The sequence below is a fragment of the Erythrolamprus reginae genome, chromosome 4 (genome assembly GCF_031021105.1).
Source record: "Erythrolamprus reginae isolate rEryReg1 chromosome 4, rEryReg1.hap1, whole genome shotgun sequence".
Taxonomy (NCBI): domain Eukaryota; kingdom Metazoa; phylum Chordata; class Lepidosauria; order Squamata; family Dipsadidae; genus Erythrolamprus; species Erythrolamprus reginae.
This window is the reverse complement of record NC_091953.1, coordinates 96,416,409-96,437,663: the sequence shown is the minus strand read 5'-3', so window position 1 is coordinate 96,437,663 and position 21,255 is coordinate 96,416,409. Positions and strand designations below refer to the sequence as shown.

General features: G+C 39.9%; 1 protein-coding gene across 1 annotated transcript in view; it reads right to left on the bottom strand.

The window, feature by feature from the left end:
* The window catches only part of TMEM131 (transmembrane protein 131), a 99,109-nt gene extending 89,255 nt beyond the window's left edge, over positions 1-9,854 (bottom strand). The window contains exon 1 of the mRNA XM_070751003.1: positions 9,425-9,854. Coding sequence (XP_070607104.1) covers positions 9,425-9,602 — 178 coding nt within the window. The 5' untranslated portion in view covers positions 9,603-9,854. The remainder of the gene's footprint in view (positions 1-9,424) is intronic.
* Positions 9,855-21,255: the final 11,401 nt, after the last annotated feature.

Sequence of the window (21,255 nt, the reverse complement as noted above, 5' to 3'; positions counted from 1 at the left end):
AAAACTTTACCCAATCATCAAGTTCTTATGGTGAATGAACAGTTTTGTTGAAAGAATAAAACAGGAAAGAGAGAAGAAACATACACAAATTAACATGCAATCTAACTTGGAATTCTAACCTAATCTGGATTCAGTTTCATAATCAGTTTAAAATACAATTACTGTATAGCCAGAATGACATCTGAATCTGTATCATGAGTTAATTATGGCAAGCCTGAGAATTAACAACAGCGATAAATTAATAGAATCTTAATAATTAAAAGTGACCTTTTAGGAGCTCACCTAGATCTTCAGTTCAGAAATCCAAATTAAAGTATTTCCTTTCTTCACCCAGCCACTAACAGTGTTTTTCAAAAATTTTTCATGTTTTACAAAATGTTGTTTTTAAAAAAAATATCCTGGACTACTTATTAAATGATAAAGCTATAATGAAGAAAATTGAGTTAACACTATCATTCCAAGAAATCTGATCAGGTTCTTGTGAAACGCTAGGATTTTGACATTGCCCCAAATGATGGCAAGATAGTGTTCCATTCTGGCCATGGACATCTAAAAAATCATCAATAAACCAGAGCTTATTCAGATGGCCTCCAAGATTATCAGGGGTCTAGAAAGTAAATCCTTTGAGAAACAGTTAAAGAAACTGGGTATAGGCAACTACGGTAGTAGTAGTAGTAGTAGTAAATCCTTCCAACATAGAAGCAATATGGCATCTCCAAGAAATGCCACTTGCCTTGTACCACTGCATTCTGGACCAATTTTGGGGCCATCTTTGAAACTGTCACATGAAATATACAATGCAGTTGTCTAGGTTTAAGGTTACCACACATGTGTCACTGAAATCAGGTTTCTCCCCTCCAAGTGAAATACAACCTGTTACTCAGACAAAGCAGATTCTTAATGTTGTTAGCAGTTTAAACAATAGTTAAACACAATCTCCAAAGTATGTTTTAGTTTGAAACAGTGATGGACTTTCAGGCTATATAGCTGTGATCTACCGTATTTTTCGCTCTATAAGACGCACCTGCTGATAAGACGCACCTAGATTTTAGAGGAGGAAAATAGAACAAAAATATTTTGAGCCAAAAAGTAGCTATCACACATGAGCAAGTTCTTGCATCCATAATTCTATCCTTTCTATGTCTTCCTCCCTCTTTCCTCCCTCCCACTTTCCTTTCTATCTCTCCCTCCCTCTTTCCTTTCTATCTCTCCCTCCCTCCCTCCCTCTTTCCTCCCTCCCTTTTTCCTTTCTATCTCTCCCTCCCTCTTTCCTTTCTATCTTTCCTTCCCCCTGCCTTTCTCCAAGCCCTTCCTTTTCCCTCTCCCTAACTACCCCCTTCTCCCTCCTTTCTATCTCTCCCTTCCCCTTTCTCTCTCCCTTCTTTCATCTTTCATTCCCTCTCTCTCCATCCCTCTTCCTTTCTCTCTTCCTTCCTCCATCTTTTTTGTTCTTTCTCTCTCCCTCCTTCCCTCCCTCTATGTCTTTCCCTCCCCCTTCTTCCCCCCTCTCTTTCTCTTTCTCTTTCTTTCTTTCTCTGTCTTTCTCTCTTGCTTACTTTCTCGCTTTCTTTCTCATTCTTTCTCCCCTCCTTTCTTTCTCTCTCTCTTTCTCTCTCGTTCACAACACCGGCAACAGAGAGAAAAAGAGAGAGAGAGAGAGGGAGAGAGAGAGAGTGGAGGGCGCTGTTGTCTTCGCCTCTGCCCGGCAGCTCTGCAGCGAAGAGGAAACAGTCGCGCACCGCCTCCCGGGAGCCCGGCCGACTTTTGGAGCCATTTTGTTTTCGGCTGGGCGGAGGCGGCGCGCGGAGGCGAAGACATGGTGCCCAGCCACGCTCCGCCTCCCGGGAGCCCAGCTGAAAACAAAACGGCTCCAAAAATCGGCTGGGCTCCCGGGAGGCGGAGCGTGGCCGGGCACCGTGTCTTCGCCTCCGTGTGGCTCTGCAGCGAAGAGGAAACAGTCGCGCACCACCTCCCGGGAGCCCGGCCGACTTTTGGAGCCGTTTTGTTTTCAGCCGGGCGGAGGCGGCGCGCGGAGGCGAAGACACGGTGAACGGTGCTTCGAGACCTCCCCGCCTCCTGAAGCGATTCCCGTAGCCTTCCCAAAGGCTCGGAACCGCCAACGCTCCTCCGGTGCCGCTCCGCCTCCTAAACCTGCGCGGTGGAGGCGTCCCCCGGCCCAGCACTTCCGGAGGTTGGGAAGAGGAGAGGCGGCGACAGAGGCGGCGGTCTCCAGATGAGTATATCGCCGGGCCCCCCCTCTGCTCCAGCGCCTGCCCCCCCCTGCCTGCATCTTCGCTCCATAAGACGTGGCTGATTTTTCATCCTACTTTGGGAGGAAAAAAAACTGCGTCTTATGGAGCGAAAAATACGGTAGTTTTCTTTTGTCCTAATCTCTTGCCACCAGCTGGTGCTGGCATTTAACCCCATCATCTCCGTTGGAATTGCCCAATCAGAGTTCAGGTAGAGGAAGTAGAACTAGAGGAAGAGACAGTAGAGGAGACGATTAATGAAAACACTGAGATACACAGTGATGAAGAGGAAAACAATACTGGAAATGAAATGAAGATTGACTATGCTGATGAATATATTGAAAATTACCATGAATATTATTATGATTGTTACTTTGATAATTATGATTACACTGATAGCTATAACAAGAAAAGAGAAAAAGACATCACAAATGAATGGGTTGATAATTACATAGAGATTAATAATGACCAAATAACACATTTAAGAAGGAGAAAAGGGGGGAAAGAGTAGATATTGACATGAAAGTAAAAGAAGAATAGAAAAGAAGCTAAGGAAATGAGGATGGACAAAATACATATATAAAAAAGAAAGAGTTGAGAAATCAAGGAAATGGGTGATGGGTGTTAGAATACTATACAATTGTTCCTTTTTCTTTTTACTATTAAAAAGCTGACAATTAAATTAAACTTAATAGTGATAAGATGATGAATTGTTTAGAATTTGATATAATTAATATAATTATAAGGTCAAGAGTTTTTGTGGTTTTTTAAATATAATACAGCATTGTGTACCAGAGGGATAAATAGATATTAGAGGAAAGTTTGAATATTTTACTATGTGAAATTCTAAATAATTAATTGATTTGAAATAACAATGAACATAACATAATGAATTTTGATAACTTTACACACATATACACAATTAATATAGTCTTGTTAAGAGTTTTGTTCCTTTGGTATAACATAAATATTGTGTAACAGAAGAAGGATATAGACAATAATGATTGATTAATTTTTGACTTAATATCTGAGACAGAATATACGAGATCTCTATAAATGGAAAATTTTAAATTTATTATATGAAAGTCTGTTGATTAGGTATAATATATGAATTCTGATGATTAATAAGAAGAGTTGAAATGTATAATAAATATGAGTATAAGATAATATAAATATTATAAATAAGTCAAAATGTATTCTAGAAGTACTTAGTTATGATAAAAGAAGGGACAAGAAAAACATTGAGGAAAGAGGAAAGAGATTAAGGAAGGGGAGGGAGAAATAGACCTAAAATTAACAGGCACAAGAAATAATAATTATTTTGTAAAGTTAAGCCAACAGCTGTTAAAAGTTGGAGTTAAAATCTAGATTCAATTGATGGAAAACCCAGAAAACAAAATTAGGCTTTCTTTTTGGAGGTAACTTTTTGTGTATGTGACATAAACCTAGAATATATTTCTTATAAGTATAGTATTTTTTGGAGTATAAGACGCACTGGAGTATAAGATGCACCTAGATTTTAGAAAAAAAGTATTCTGAAACAAATGGTGTAGTAATATATTATTTAATAAAATACCAGTGTAGCAGAATACTTTTTAGAAACATGTATACTTTTTACAAACTTCAAACCTGAAAGCTTTAAGACTTGTGGACTTCAATTCCCAGAATCAATGTTCCCTCTAATTTTTTTTCGGTGTGGGCAGAAAAGTATAGTGTCTGAGCGACAGTCCCTTTGGGACTGGGCGGCATAGAAGTATAAATAAATAAAATAAATTAAAAAAAATCCCTTCTTTTTTTATTAAAAGAAATTAATAATAAAACAAAACCAAAATCTATTACTATTATTACTATCTTATCCTCTTTTTCCATCCCTGTCTCCTCCCCCCTTGTGTGTGTGTTTGTGTATGTGTGTGTATGTGTGTGTGAACTCTTGAACCATTTCCAATAACAGGTGAGCTATTGGAAATGGTTCAAGAGTTCACACACACACACACACACAAACGGCTGGGGTTTTTTTTCTCTGTTATTATTTGGGTGCTTTTTACCATATGCTTTAAATCAAGAGTCATTTCTCTCTCTTTCTCTCTCCCCCTCTTGCTCTCTCTCTTTTTCTCACTTTCTCTCTCCCTCTCTTTCTATCTCTCTCCCCCTCTTGCTCTCTCTCTTTCTCATTTTCTTTCTCTCTCTCTCTATTGCTTTCTTTCTCGCTCACTCTTTCTTTCTTTCTTTCTCTTCTCTCTCTTGCTCTCTCCCCCTTTCTCTCTCTCTCTTTCTCACTTACTTTCTCTCCCCCCCTCTCTCTCTCAGCGAGGGGGCTGCGAGAGCGTTTTCTCCGAGCACTTCGGGAACGCCTGCCCTGCCTCTACTGCAGCCCCCTTGCAGAAAGTCCGGGACGAAAGCGCTGTCAGCGAAGGGGCTGGGCGGGCATTCCCGAAACACACAGAGAAAGCCCTCTCTCGCAGCCCCCTGGCTGGGAGCGCTTTCGTCCCGAGAAGCCAAAGCCGCTGGAGAAGTCGCGCCCCAAGGCAGGAGGCGGCGGAGGAGGAGAGGGGGCGGATTGGGCGGGCGGGGGGCAGGGCCGAGAGGTGCGAGGGGGACGGAGGCTCCGAGGGGAGGCAGGGGCGGCTGCGGCTCCCTTTCCTCCTACTGCCGGCACCTCCCCGCCCCCGCAACCCCCCCGCGGGCTGGCAGGGGGATGGGGAGCGCGCGCCTGTGGAAAAGGGTGTGCGGGGGGTATTTTGCGGCGGGCGCGCGTACAGCTTACAGAGAACACTGCCCAGAATTCCTCCTCCAGTTATGCTACTGAGGAATGGGAGTTGAAGTCTACAAGTCTTAAACTTGCCAAGTTTGAAGACCCTTGCACCACTAATCTCTAAACCAGGGGTCTTCAAACTGACAGCTTTAAGACTAGTAGATTTCAACTCCTAGAATCCCTCTTCCAGTCATGCTGGATGGGATAGTGATGGGATTAGGAGGCAAAAACAGCCCCATTTTTTTTTTCAAAAATTGGGTGGGCAAGGGGTCTGGGAATCCTGCAGAGTGCTCCTGGATGCTTGGTAATGGCAAAAATGCCCCAATTTTTGTGAAACACAGGCTGTTCCCCCCACCCATTTTTTCCACAAAAATTGAAACATTTTTGCCTTCCCCCAGTCCCCAGGAGCTCTCTGTAGGCTCCTCAGATCCTTTGCATTCCCCATCTTTGCGAAAAAATGGCCGAAAAGCAGCCCAGGGGTTTTTTAAAAAAAAAAACACGGGCATTTTTGCCATTCCCCAGCACCCAAGAGCTTTCTGCAGGTAGGGGTGGTGGTAATGAGGCTTCGGGAGAGCAAAAATGGCTGCATTTGGTGTATTAGACGCAACCCTTCCAACCACTGTTTGGGATGTGTGTGCATCTTATAATCTGAAGAATAAGGTAAATGTTATAATAATAAGAAGAAGAATTTTTGGAAGAGCCACTGTTAGGCTTAAATTTGAAAATATACCATCAGTCTGCTAATTATGAGGTGAGGTAGGATAAAAAAACACTCGGTGGAAGAGGAAGTAGAAGGTGGAGAAAGAGAAGGAGAGAGAGGTAGAGGGGGAGTGAAGGAATAAAAAGGTAGGAGGAGGTCATAGAGAGAGAGGAAGGGCAGTGCAAGAAAAAAGAGGGGCAGATTGATGATTGTTGATGCAAAAGTAGAATAAGATGGATTTTGAACAATTGATAAAGAGATAGAGAGGGAAGAGAGTGCAAGAAAAAAGGAGCACACAGATTATTGTTGATGTGAAAGCAGAAAAAGATATGGATCTTGAACAATTGATAAAAATTTGTAACTTATATGTTATTTTTAATATTTTAGGGTATATACATATTAACCTGTATGTGATGTAGAGGAGAAAAATAAAAAAAGTATCATGTCAAGACTTCTGAACAATTATATACTTTATTGATACAATAAAGTATCAATTTCAAATAGTATGCCTGTGAACGACTATAAACTGCTAGAGACATTTTCATAACTTCATCTTGTACACCAACATGCCAAAGTTCCACTTGCAGTCACTCATATCTTAGTCATCTCCTCATTGTTCTGCTACAATAAGCTCTATATAGGATTGCCCAGAAAACTCTCCAGAAACTACAATTAAAAATATAAGCTTCCTATAGGCTTCTGGGTGGGATTTAAGAAGCTGGTTATCATCCATAAGACTCCATGTGGCATAGGGCCTGATTTGCAGCACCACTTTCTCCCAATGGCATCTACCCATTCCAAATGCTCCCATATGGTAGGCACACTTTGGGGTAGGCACATTTTAAAAACAATGTCATCTGATGAGACCTAAGGGGGATACCATTCCCAGGGCAGTATTTCTACTCAATCCTATGGTGGGCCCCACTTCTTTAGGCCTTTACAAATGCAGTAAAACCTGGTCTTTTCTTGAGCATTTGAGTATGAATGATTAGAGCTCTTTCCAAAAAAGGGGCAATAAATCCGAGTTCCTGGCTGTTAATTGTTTATATCTGATTGTATTTATTATTTTATATTTTATATTTGTTTGTTTATTGTACGCATCCAAAAATCTCATGTTTGGATTAGGCGCCAATATAAATGCTTTACATACATACATACATACATACACAAACAAACAAACAAACAAACAAACAAATAAAAAAAAGCAGAAGGCAGACAGGAGGAATTTAACCATGAGCTAACTGCTGACTCCGCAAATTCCAGGCAATGCATGAAGGCAACGTGAGGGCACATTATTAAGACAGAATGAAGCAGCAACTTATTCAAACAATCTACACAAGCCAGTCACAAGATAAGAACTATTCTGCAAAATCAGCTACAGAATCAGAAAGTAGAAATATAATTGACATTTTATTCTTCTGACAATTTTTGATCAGGGATCAATACTTAATCAAAGTTTCCATAAATTAAAATTTAGACTACTCAATAGATTTAAAACATAAACCACTCAATAGATTTTTAAATACCTTATCTTGATTCATCTTCATAAGGGGATTAATCATTGTTATCAAATAGATTAGAAAAAATGCTCACATGCAGCAATTTGTTTGATATGCTCCTTCTCCAAGAATATCTGCTATGATTTACTTTCTGTGACTAAAACTCTTGGCTTAAAGCCATTTCCTTGGCTGCTGCAAAAATCAGCAGACAAACAAACAATCCACTGATAACAGGGCCAAAACTCTTCCTGAGTTGTGATAAAGCTTTAAAATAATTATTTATATTTTATACATAAACAACTGCAAAATATAAGCATTAAAACAAATTAGAAGCTCCAACTTGTAGATGTCCAAACATGTAAAGATATGCTAATGGTATGGAAGCTTGAGGGGACATTTCTTAGATTGGTGTCAACCACTAAAATGTTCCTCTTAGATTGGTTATCAACCACTATATGCTGCAAAAGATATGCATGATTTTACTAAGGGGTTTTAAATTGCCTTTTACATTCTTTCTTTTTTAGAGGTTCCTTTTTGTTGTAAGGTTCCTCTTAGATTGGTTATCAACCACTATATGCTGCAAAAGATATGCATGACTTTACTAAGGGGTTTTAAATTGTCTTTTAAATTCTTTCTTTTTAAGAGGTTTTTTGTTGTTGTAAGGTTCCTCTTAGATTATCAACCACTATATGCTGCAAAAGATGTACATTGATTTTACTAAGGGGTTTTACATTGTCTTTGAAATTCTTTTTTTTTTTTAGAGGTTCCTTTTGGTTGTAAGCTGCTCAGAGTCCTTGGGGAGTTGGGTGGCATATAAATAAAATAAAATAATAAATAAAGCCAAGAACAAGTGCATATGATAAGATTATTTCTACACAGTCAATAAATGTCTTCACAACCTGAATACATGCTTCATTACAATAACCAGGTATCCTCCCCCCCCCCCCCAATCATAAACCAAGCAGCAAAGGTAGTATTGCACTATTTATATTTTCCAAATATCTTGATTGGGGGGGACAGGAAGGAGACCTATCCAAGGAGGTAAAGAAATCTTAGGGTGGCCCAAAGAATTAATTCAGAGCAGAGTAAACTTTACACTGGGGAATTAAGATACCCCCAGACATATATATAGTTTATGCATGGAATGATTGTGTTGCATGGTTTTAATGTTGGGTTTTAAATGTTTTTTAATATTAGATTTAGAACATAATATTAGATTTAGAACATGTTATACCGTGTCATTTTGGAGTCCACAGAGAGGGGTGGCATACAAATATAATAAATTAAATTAAATTTAAAAAATAAATTAACCAAGCAGACCAAGTCTAACGTTGGCTGCAAATGGTGCAGTAAACCGTTTCAAGCCTTTAGGATTTAGTCGAAAGGTTAAAGAGCAATTCGTCCTATCAGCCGGTATAAAAACATCAGAGAATTAAAACAAAACAAAACACACCAGCAACTTCATTTTTATTACCAACCAAGCAGGGCTTCAGTTACTACTACGGCCCGGCTAACAAAAGTGAGGAAAAGTCAAGCCCAGGGGAGGCAGGTCCCAAGCCCGGGTGGAGCAACTAACAGGGCCGGGCAGTGAGTTGGCAACCCGGGCTGGGAGGAGGCGAGAGAGAACTAACTCTCCAGCCACCGAAGAAACGAAATCAATGAATTTCCGAGTGGGGGGGGGGGGGCATTTTCGAAAATAGGGCGAAAAGCAAAGGGCTTTTTTAGGGAACGCGGGCCCCCCCTCGCCCCACAAGATGCAGAAACTTCGGGCGAGGAGGGCGGCGTTGGAAACAGTATTGTTGTATATTCCAGTGTTTCCCAACCTTGGCAACTTGAAGATATTTGGACTTCAACTCCCAGAATTCCCCAGCCAGCATTTGCTGCCTGGGGAATTCTGGGAGTTGAAGTCCAAATATCTTCAAGTTGCCAAGGTTGGGAAACACTGGTATATTCAACAATATACTATATATTGGATACTATACTACCATATACAGTAGCAAACATTGAGGCGACCTTACGGAAATCGTCGGGGAGGAGGACCCGCAGATAATAACTACAATAGGGTCACCCAACGAGAAGAGGGACGGCCAGGCAATTTAAAAAAAGGAAGAAATCCTGGATGTTTAACCACCTGGAGAAGGAGGAGAGACTAAGGGAACGGTTGAATAACCCCCCCCCCCCCCCGAAGGAGGTCTATTACATCCATCGGCCGCTTTTTCCTCACCTTCTTTGTCGGCCCGGGCCGCGTTGAGAAGCAGCGCGACCAGCAACCGCAGCGCTACTCCCAGCCAGGGGACTGCCGTCGTCACCGCTAGGCTCTCGGTCCCGGCGGGAAGGGAGGGAGACCCGGCCGCTTCCCCCCATTTCGTCGTTGCCGCCGCCGTCGTTACCGCCGCCGCCATCACGCTCTTCCTCGCCGCCCTCAGCGCCTGGAGAATTTCGCGTCCGTCTGGCGGGGCCCCCTCTTTGGCCCGTAGGGTGCGCGAGGCGGTTCTTGGGCTGCCGCGTCTCGCTCCCTCGCTCGACTCCTCCCTCTGTCGTAGGGCGCTTGGCCGGAGGGAAGCCGCGAGCCGCGGGCCCGAGCGTTCGGGGGCGCGCGTGTGTGCACGTACGCACGACAACGCGCAAGGACGCGCCCTCGGCTCCGCGCGCAATCAAAATAAGCGAAGGAGGGCCGGAGGGCGGTGCTTCGAGATCGGCTCCGCCCCTCCGGGAACGGACCCACCCACCCCTAAAAAAAAAAGATAAAATAAAAAACGGGAAACGGAAGCGTTGCCATCTTGGATAAGGGCAAAGCGTTAAACCCATAACAATTTTTTATAAAGAGCTCCAGAGGCCAGGGACGGACTCATCTTTAGAAAGGGCAGTGGATGCCATTGAAACCATTTTTAAAAGAGAGAGAGAGAATAGAGAGAGAGAGAGAGGACACGCTCCGGAAGTAAATTTCCATCATTGTTTCGTAAGAGCAAGAATTTTCTATTTAAAGATAGCGTTTCCAGTTGATTCAAGCTTCTGCAACACGTATCTGTCTGTAACATTCTTTTCGAGTTCTCCTAAAGTACGCGATATTTGTAAGCATGGAAGTTCAGAAGTTCAGTCATTTTAAAATGGGAGTTTGGGGCTCTTTATTTACACGCCATGGAGTCACCCAGCAATCTATTTATTTTTGTTTATTTTGTCAAGTACGTATTGATAGTATACAAAGATATAACAATATATAAATGATACTAGTAAGAGAGAAACAGTCTTCGGAGAGGGGCGGCATACAAATCTAATTATTATTATTATAAGGACGGGATGTGTATAAGCGCACCAGAGTGCCTTCTGTCCCCTATCCTAATGTTTCTCTTTTACTAGTATCATATATATCTTTATATACCACCAATACGTACTTGACCAAAACAAGGGGGCACAGTCTGAGGTTAGTCGGGGAAAGATCAGAAGCAACGTGAGAAAATATTATTTGACTGAAAGTAGTAGAGGCTTGGAACAAACTTTGAGCAGACGTGGTTGGTAAATCCACAGTCACTGAATAACATGCCGGGGATAAACATAGATCCATCCTAAGATAAAATACAGGAAATAGTATAAGGGCAGACTAGATGGACCAGGAGGACTTTTTCTGCCATCAATCTTCTATGTTTCTAAATAAAATAAAATAAAATAAATATTTTCGATCCAGCCTCTTATCCATTGTTCCAGGCATAGTCGCTTTATTTCTAATCCAGATGCTCACTTTTTAATCTTTGTGCACTGATGCCTTTTCTGCACAGAGAAACCGAGCATTGCTCGTCTGGAAAGAAAAAAGCATGTATACACACACACAGTTCTACAACAACTCACTCATTGCTCTTGAATTGGAATGGACTACAACTGCCATTGTCCCTATTCTGGATAATAGGCTGGTTGGTAAGGCTGCTGAATATATATATGGGGGGGGGAGGAAGTACAAGGAGTTCACAAATTATCATCCATGACTTTGTTTCAGAGCAAATTGTAAGAGAAAAGGGATTTCCACAAATTAAGGCATAAACTTTGGACCCTTTTAAAGCCCTTAAAATCTATAATGGTCCTCTGAATTTCGAGGATCACTAAGCCAATATCAAGCAAGATATTATTTGTGCGTCTGCAGCAGGTGGGTTGTAGAGTACATTACAGTATGCAGAAATGTAACTTACATCCTGAATGGCAATTGATGAAGAGAAATAGGAATAGATATGGGAAGAGCATATAAAACACAAACTGCTATTTGTGAAACATAAAACTATTTCAGACCATTTCAGCTCACCCACCCATGAAATATTTGGGGAATATTAAAAAGGCAAGAAAAAATATTTCCCCAAAAGGAGAAATGAAAAAACCAACCAAACAAATAAACCTTTAAAGGGAGGCAGAAATTAGCCTCAGTTTCCTTGTCCCAAGCAACAACTGAGGAGGCCAGTTTATAGAAATGCAGATTTGGTAATCCATTCAGAAAGATTTAGTTAGGCAGAAACTTAGGATAAAACAATAAGCAACACAATCAAGCCAAATCCCCCCACCCATGGTGCTAAAGATATAACCACAGGAGGGATAATGGCAGGATATAAGCTGTTCCAAATAAAACCACCTGTTGCAATTGACTGGTGCTGATTTTGTTGAAGTTAATGCTGTTCAAATGCTCCTCCAGATGTTTTGGCACTTACTCTTTATTATTACTGTTACTGGTATTATATTTTATGGTTGTTTGCATGTCTGTGTGTATAGCAACTGGTTGAATAACATAGTATAAGAATGTACCTTAGTCGTGGCTGATACTTACCATTAACAAGGTCCACATCAAAAGTTAGATAATCAGAACAATCTGATGATAAGTAAGTTACTGGAACAAATCATACATGAATGAGATGAAAGAAGCTAGAATTGATGGAATGCTACTACAACCTAATGCTACTATACCTAATGAGAGGGAATATATGAAACTTGTGAGGGAACTACGGATGGACATAAGAACCACATTTACACTGACTGAGAAATAGCTACTTACCCAACACTTCAACATAGTGAAGAGGAAGGTGCTCTCACAACTTCAGATAGACCAATTACATATTACATTCTAGACTCAAGAAGACCCAGAAAAACAACTGGATGTGTAGCCAACACCTGAGGATGGAATGTCTCTGCCACCTCTTCCATTACAGAGCCCAGCAGCTGATGTGAGGTATAAGATCATGGATAAACTAGCTACCTCAAGACTGATTACCAAGCTCAGTGGACAAATATCATCAGATTGTATGCTAGGAGATACCGATACAGCCTTCACGACAATTCTTATAAACACCGTAACTCAAACCAATGAACATATATGCTACAGCTGGTCTCGCCTTGGAAATGCTTGGCTATATGATCAGAAAGAACAGTAAACAGTAGTATATTAGTATGTACACCCCACTTCTGGAAAATGAAATTAGAGGCTGTTATCAAGGAAACTTCTGCATACACGGAAGCAAAAAACCGAAACACAGGTGCAGTAGCATAATTGTGCTGGACTCCGCTAACACTCAGAACCTCAGGGGCAAACACATGTCACTGTTCCACCTTAGTAACAAACCTCTCTGTGTGTTCCATCATTCTATGCCTGACACAAGTATATGGTCCTCGGAGTCCTCAGAGAGGGGTGGCATACAAATCTAATAAATTATTATTATTAATTAAATTATTATTAAATTATATGGATAAGTGATGCTAGGAAACATTGTATCAATTGCAACTTTTCTGGGTTCAAATCTCCCTTTTCTTACAAAGATCTATTAGCTTCAGAAAAGAGATTTTCCTTCAGACTGCATTAGTAGAAGAAATACAGATAATCCTCGATTTACCACCATAATTCAGCCCAAAATTTCTGTTGCTAAATGAGTTTTCAACACATTTTACGACCTTTCTTGCCAATATTATTAAATAACTCACTGCAGTTGTTAAGTTAGTAACACGATTATTAAGCGAATTTGACTTCCCCATTGATTTTGTTTTCTGAGAAGATCAAAAGAGATGATCAAATGATCCAGGGACTTTGCAACGGTCATAAACTGGTGGGCAGCAAGCAGGACAGGATGGAACACAGTTCTACTAGTGGAAATTTATTTATTTATTTATTTATTTATTTATTGGATTTGTATGCTGCCCCTCTCCGAGGACTCGGGGTGGCTCACAACATAAATGAAGCTGTGTGCCCAGCTCCAGCTGACCATCCCCCCTCCCATCCTCTTCCTCCTCCTCCTCGGAAAGCGGCAGGGAAACCAGCACCGGCAGGAGTTGCAGGGGCCCCATTTCCTCCCCCATCTTTTCTCAACAGCTGATTGGCGCCCGTTCACCTAGCTACCCAGCCTGAGGCAGGGACCAACCCAGGAATGAGAGCGCAGGAAACGCAAAGCAAATTGTCACCCCAGAGAGCGACACTGGTAAGGTTGTAAGTCGAGGACTTAACAATTCACTTGAACGATGATGATCGTTCAAGCCACTCCCACCTGGTCACATGGCCGGTAAGCCACTCCTACCCAGTCACATGAAGCCACACCCACAAAATAAGCCACAGTGTGGCAGTAAAAATTTTGGCTGCCCATTACTGGTCATAAATATGAACTGGTTGCCAAGTGTCCAAATTCTGATCATGTGACTGTGGGTTACAGTGCAATGGTTATAAGTGTGAAAAATGATCATAAGTCAATTTTTTCAGTGTTGTTGAATGGTCACTAAATGAATAGAGGTAAGTCAAAGTATATCTTAACTCCCATTTCCCCCCCCTGCATTTATTCCAGTGATTTTACCTCATGCTATTTGCATTAAAAAGAAGAAAAGCTACGAATTGTACGTGAAAACAAACATTATCTGACATTTTAATATAATTTTAAGTATGTCTTGGGCAAGTCAATTTTTAATGGAAATCAAGAACAGTTCACTCCTGACAGTTCTTCATCTGAGCTTCCTCTGAATCATCTGATACATCTAAGAACAGTCTGCTGTAGAGGGCTATGGGAGAAGAACATAAAAAGGGATCTCCTAATGGGACCAAGCCCTATGTATGAGTAAGCCCAAATTGCTCTGGGCAAAATGTCTAAGGGAAGGGCACTTAACTATTGCATGCTTTAAAATGCTGATGAGGAACTTTTCATTGCATTGCTGCTTAAAAGCAATCTTGTCCAAATTGATCTATTGTGAAAAGAAAATCCACAATTGGGCAACACTTTAAACAGAACCAGTCCAAAGTGACACACACACACACAAATATGAGCTTTCATTTATTTATTTATTTATTTATTTTTATTTTATCTTATCCAATACATAATACACATTGAAGAGAATAGATATGTAATAATATAAATAAAGAAAAGAATAGAAGAAAAAATATAAAAGTATAGGTGAACATATTTGAAAGGAAGAAAAGATAAATGAGATAAGGAGAGACAATTGGACAGGGGACGCAAGGCACATTGGTGCACTTATGCACGCCCCTTACTGACCTCTAAGGAACCTGGAGAGGTCAATCATGGATAGTCTAAGGGAAAAATGTTGGGGGTTAGGGGTTGACACTGCTGAGTCAGGTAATGAGTTCCACGCTTCGACAACTCGGTTGCTGAAGTCATATTTTTTACAGTCAAGTTTGGAGCGGTTAATATTAAGTTTGAATCTGTTGTGTGCTCTTGTGTTGATGTGGTTGAAGCTGAAGTACTCATTGACAGGTAGAACGTTGCAGCATATGATCTTGTGGACCAGTGATTTTCAACCTTTTTTGAGCTGCGGCACATTTTTTACATATACAAAATCATGGGGCACATTGAGCGGGGGGGGGGGGGACTAAAAAAAGTTTGGACAAAAAAAATATCTCTCTCTTCCTCCCTTTCACTCTATTTCTCTCCCTCTTTCTCTCTCTTCCTTCCTTCCTCTCTCTCTCCATCCCTTTCTTTCTCTCTTCCTTCCTTCCTCTCTTTTTTGCTCTTTCTATCTCTCCCTCCTTCCCTGCCTTTCTTTCTCTCTCTCTCTTTTTTCTCTCTCTCTCTCTTGTTTTCTTTCTCTCTCTCTCTCTCTTGCTTTCTTTCTCTCTCTCTTTCTCTCTCTTGCTGAGCTTCGCGGCACACCTGACCATGTCTCGCGGCACACTAGTGTGCCCCGGCACACTGGTTGAAAAACACTGTTGTGGACAATACTTAGATCGTGTTTTAGGCGACGTAGTTCTAAGCTTTCTAGACCTAGGATTGATAGTCTGCTTTCGTAGGGTATTCTGTTTCGAGTGGAGGAGTGAAGGGCTCTTCTGGTGAAGTATCTTTGGACATTTTCAAGGGTGTTGATGTCCGAGATGTGGTATGGGTTCCAGACAGATGAACTGTATTCAAGGATGGGTCTAGCAAAAGTTTTGTAGGCTCTGGTTAATAGTGTGAGATTGCCAAATCTCACATTTAAAATTAAAATTACATTTCAGAATGTAATTTTCCAGCAAGTAAGTCGGGAAAATAAAACAGGGCTTGGTTTTAGAAACATGGGTACATTAGATCAGGATGTTTTGTCAAATAATAAGATGCCGACAGACATGCAGATGGAACTTTGTCTGTTACCCATGGTTGCAGCATCCTATCTATGAAGAAATTGGCAGTGAGATTAAGAAGGTGAACAGGAGCCAGAACAGCTCTTGGGAGAAACAGAAAAGACAACATGCCTTGTCACCAATAACTTAATTGTCCAAGATGCATACCTTACATTATCTTTGGCATGCTACATAGGTGATTGGTATCTATTCGCTCTGTAAAATAGGTGTGCTATCTGTTTGCAAAGCCTTTAAGCTTTTTTCTCAATCTTTCTTATCTTTGAAACCAGACCAATAGAAGACACTTTCTAATACACAACTGTAGTGGACACAGAAATTCATTCCATCTCAGACATTCTTTCAGCTTTTTAAACAATGAAACCATGTCCCTCTATCAGCTCTCAATGTTTTCTCATAGTTGCTTGTTCCCTGAGCTTCTTCCAAGATCATCCCATTTGCAATTCTTCAAATTGGTTCCAGTTTGTCTAAATCTTTCTTAAAAGGATGTTGCCCATTACCAAACAGTATTCAAGGCATGGTGTGACCAAAGAGAAAAACAACTTGTTATGATTTGGAAGCTATGCTTCTATTAATGAAATCTAAAATTACATTTAATGTTTTTTCCCCAGCCAGATCATATTCAACTCATATTCAGTCTTTTACTATTATGCATCATTTTCTAAGATCATTTTCAGGCATACCAATACAAAAGGTAATTATAGTTCCCTCTAAGCTGAACAGTGAGCAATCGCTCACTTAAAAATCATCATCAACTCAGAGTTTTCCAAACCTGCCCAGAAGCCGAGAGGGAAAGAGTGAGAGGGAAGGAGAGAGAGAGTAAGAGAGTAAGAGAGAGAAACAGATAGAAAAAAGAGAGGAAGGAAAAGAGAAAGAAAAAGAATGGGATTAAGGAAGAGAGAAAGAAAATCAAAATCTAGTTTGAAACTAGCTCAACTATTTAAGTGGCATTTTGATATTGATAGAGTTGCCCTATTATGAGCTCACTGTTATAGATACACATTACAGTATTTTATTTTGAAATTCTCCAAGGCAAAACAGGGTGGTTTTTTTATTTGTTTGTTTGTTTGTTTATTTATTTATTTATTTATTTATTATTTCTGTGCTGCCCAGTCCCGAAGGGACTGCTGCTCAGACACTATACTTTTCCGTCCACCCCCCCAAAAAATTAGAGGGAACACTGAAGGTAATATCCCCTATGCTTGTTTCTGTTAAATTTCATTCTGTTTTTTTCTCTATCCCATGAAGATGATTTTGAATATTCTTTCCATCTTTTAAGATATTAGTTACTTTCAGATGCATGATCTGAAAATTTGATAATCATTGCCTCCTTTCTTCTTCATCATTTATAGAAATATTGAAGAATGAAGACCCAAGGACTGAGCCATTAGTGAGTCACTTGATTCATTTTCTAGTTTTGATAAGGAACCACTCATCAAGTGTGATTTTTGAGCTGTCATAGATTCACTTAATTCACCTCCAACTCAAACCTTGATAATCACATTTACCATGGGGCATTTGTCAAACCCGTCACTGAAATCAAGATATATTACATCTACTGCATTCCATTAATCTTTTAAATAAATCACATTATTTGGAATCCTGTGCAGTATCTTGACTTTATATGATATGAACTGAATTACTTTGCTTGGGCTTCCCACTCCAAAAAGGGCAACAACTACGGGTGGGCTACTGCCCGGACCGGGGGGGGGCGCAGTGGGGTAGCAGAAATGGAGCTCTACCCCAGAGCACCCAATTTGCACTGAAAGATTAATTCAATTTAATTTAATTTAATTTAATTTAATTTAATTTAATTTAATTTAATTTAATTTAATTTAATTTAATTTAATTTAATTTAATTTAATTTAATTTAATTTAATTTAATTTAATTTAATTTAATTTAATTTAATTTAATTTAATTTAATTTAATTTAATTTAATTTAATTTAATTTAATTTAATTTAATTTAATTTAATTTAATTTAATTTAATTTAATTTAATTTAATTTAATTTAATTTAATTTAATTTAATTTAATTTAATTTAATTTAATTTAATTTAATTTAATTTAATTTTTCATTTCATGCATGCATGCATTCATTCATTCATTCATTCATTCAGTTAGTTAGTTAGTTAGTTAGCTAGTTAGTTAGTCCAAAACACAATGAAGGTTATAGAGGATCTACTCGTAGTAAAATATATCAGAGAAAGAATAGAAGAGAAGATATAGGAATAAAATATATCAATAAAAGAATAGAGAAAGAATATAGGAATAGAAGAAAAGATATAGGAGATATAGGAGAGACAATAGGACAGGGGACGGAAGGCACGCTAGTGCACTTATGCACGCCCCTTACTGACCTCTTAGGAATCTGGAGAGGTTAACCGTGGATAGTCTAAAGGTAAAATGTTGGGGGTTAGGGGATGACACTATGGAGTCCAATAATGAGTTCCACGCTTTGACAACTCGATTACTAAAGTCGTATTTTTTACAGTCAAGTTTGAAGCGGTTAATATGAAGTTTGAATCTGCTGTGTGCTCTTGTGTTGATGTGGTTGAAGCTGAAGTAGTCATTGTTAGGCAGGACGTTGCAGCATATGATCTTGTGGGCAATACTTAGATCATGTTTAAGGTGTTGTAGTTCTAAGCTGTCTAGATCCAGGATTGTAAGTCTAGTTTTGTAGGGAATTCTGTTTCTAGTGGAAGAGTAAAGGGCTCTTCTGGTGAAGTATCTTTGGACATTTTCAAGGGTGTAAATGTCTCAAGTGTGGTATGGGTTCCAAACAGATGAGCTGTATTCAAGGATGGTCTGGCGAAAGTTTTGTAAACTCTGGTAAGTAGTGTGAGATTGCCAGAGCAGAAGCTACATAGGATTAGGTTAACAACTCTTGAAGCCTTCTTGGGGATGTTGTTGCAGTGAGCTCTGGCACTTAGGTCTTTTGTTATTAGTATTCCAAAGTCTTTAACCGAGTGGGGGTTATCTGTGATAATTTGTTTATTCAGTTTGTATTTGGAGTTCTGATTTTTTTTAACAGATGTGTAGGACAGAGCATTTGCTGGTTGAGATTTGGAGTTGCCATGTGTTAAACCAATCAGAGACAGAGTCTAGATCTTTTTGGAGAATAGTTGTGTTATCAGTGGTGTTGAAGAGTTTTACGTCATCGGCAAAGAGAACACAGTTGCTTGTGATGTGATTGCAAAGGTCATTGATGTGGAGAATGAAGAGCGTTGGTCCCAGTACGCTACTTTGGGGAACACTGCTTTTAACAGGGACGGGTGGTGGTGGATATGGTGCTTCCTATTTTGACCACTTGTTGTCTGTTTGACTGGAATGCTGTAATCCAGCTGTGGAGGGATCCTGAGAGCCCATAGGATTTGAGTTTTAGGAGTAGTTTGTAATGGACCACTGAATCAAAGGCTTTGCAGAAGCTGATATGAATTGCATCTATGGATTTTCCTTGATCTAGATGAGTTGTCCATATGTTTTTGCAGTGGAAGAGCTTCCTGAATCCGAATTGTTAGAATGCAGTTTACAGTATTAGTTTCTAGGTGGAGAGTAATTGATTGGTTTATAATTGATTCCATGACTTTGCACGGGATGCAGCATAGCATTGGTCTGTAGTTATAAACAAGATGAAAGAAAATGCAACTTGGAAGAAAATGCAGGGTATCCTGCATGAGCCACGCCCACAGTATGATAGTAAAAGTTTTGGTAGCCCTTCACTGGCAACAACTGACACATCGGCTGAGGGTTGGCAAAGGCCTCCCTAGCTATGGCCTCTACTTGCTTATTAAGCAAAAGGTCTGGATCTAGAAGGATCTCAAGTCATGGACTTGTTTCTTTGGGGAATGATTACTTCACCCACATTCAATATAGAGGTTGTTGCAAAGAAGCCAGATTATGCATAAACAAACAGGATTCAATTTTAACTCCCCCACCCCGTGCAAACTGTCACATCCTCCAGATATGGAATAAAATCCTTTGTTCCTAGGCTCAGGGTGGATATGAAACCTCCCAACAATTTCATGTAGGTGTTAAATTTATTACAGGGAACACGCCACACATACTTTGACTGCTTCTGTCCCATAACTATTATTTGGAGCAGCCCAGTCAGGGAGAAATGAAGCAACAATAAGTCAGTGACATACACTCCTAACCTCCCAAGTGGTCCAGGGGGGATACCATTGTCAAAAGTATGAAATGCCATCAAGAGGTCTAGTTGATTCAGGGGGTTGAATTGCCTCCATTCAGGTCCCAATAGTCTTCCACTAACATGCTTTTCATCCCATCTTCAGATATTAATTCTGATTAAACAGGAATCCAGATAAGTTGCTTGATCTAGGAGTGTCTGCAACTGTCACTATGCTACCTTCTAATCCTCCCACAAAATGGAAGATTGGAAGAGATAACTTCTTCAGGAGCAGGAGCACTGCTCTATTCTTCAAGTGGCATGTTATGGTATTTCACAACATTTAAACATGTTATTGGAATATGAAATAAATCTGGAAACGTGTATGAATTTTCAGCCTTCTAAGATTTGATCACTCCAAGCATGCTGTCTATAATGAAAAATAAATCTCAGAAATTAGAGTACAGAATAGGCCCTTCTGTTTTGTCAAACTCAGTGCGACTGTGTCACGGAATCTCTTACAACAATTGGTTGAAGTCCAGTGATGCTACAAAATGTTCATAAACTTCTTGCAATAAAATGCCCATATTGTATCCTGAGATTTTTTTTGGGTGGGTGGGGAGAAGCTCCTTTTTGTTTGATTTTTATTTGCTCTTTCCTACAATCTTATCTTCTTGAATATATGTATAATAGGCCTTTGTATATGTCCAGCTTATTTTTACTGCTTTCTGTTTCATTTCCTGTGATCTCCTGGACTAGTTGATTCTGTCCTCACTATGAAAAAGTAGATATCTGTTTTATACAGTAGATGACTAGTGTTATGTGATATGTAATGAGTTGACTGTTTATCAGCAAACAGGTTTAAACGTGCTGGTTCTGTTTCTTGAGAGCGATTTGCATGCCAAAGTTATGTCAATTCCCTACATTACTGTGAGTAGCATTCTTCAGATAAGGTTCATGTCTTTTAAAACAATTTCCTTATATTTATTTCATTAGATAAGATGCTGAAATAGATATTGTTTAATGGCCTTGTGTTAAAAGGGAACAATCCTGTTTCCCAAAATAAGAGACTGCAAAAATTGGACATCTCGTAAAAGTCTGAAAAATCACTGTGCTTCCAAAATTGCTATCATTGGGGGTTTAAAAAAATAATAAAATTGCATGTTTTCTGTACAAATAAGAACAGCAATATTTACATGGGAGAAGGCATGGAGAAGTTCCTTGAGGGATTATTAAAAAGGAAAGGTTGCTTTAAGGCAGTGTTTCTCAAATAGTGGGGAAGCCGCAACTGGAGGGGCAGGGAATGATGCTGGCGGCCTCCCATATGATCCCGGGGAACATGCGTGGTCCCTCTTG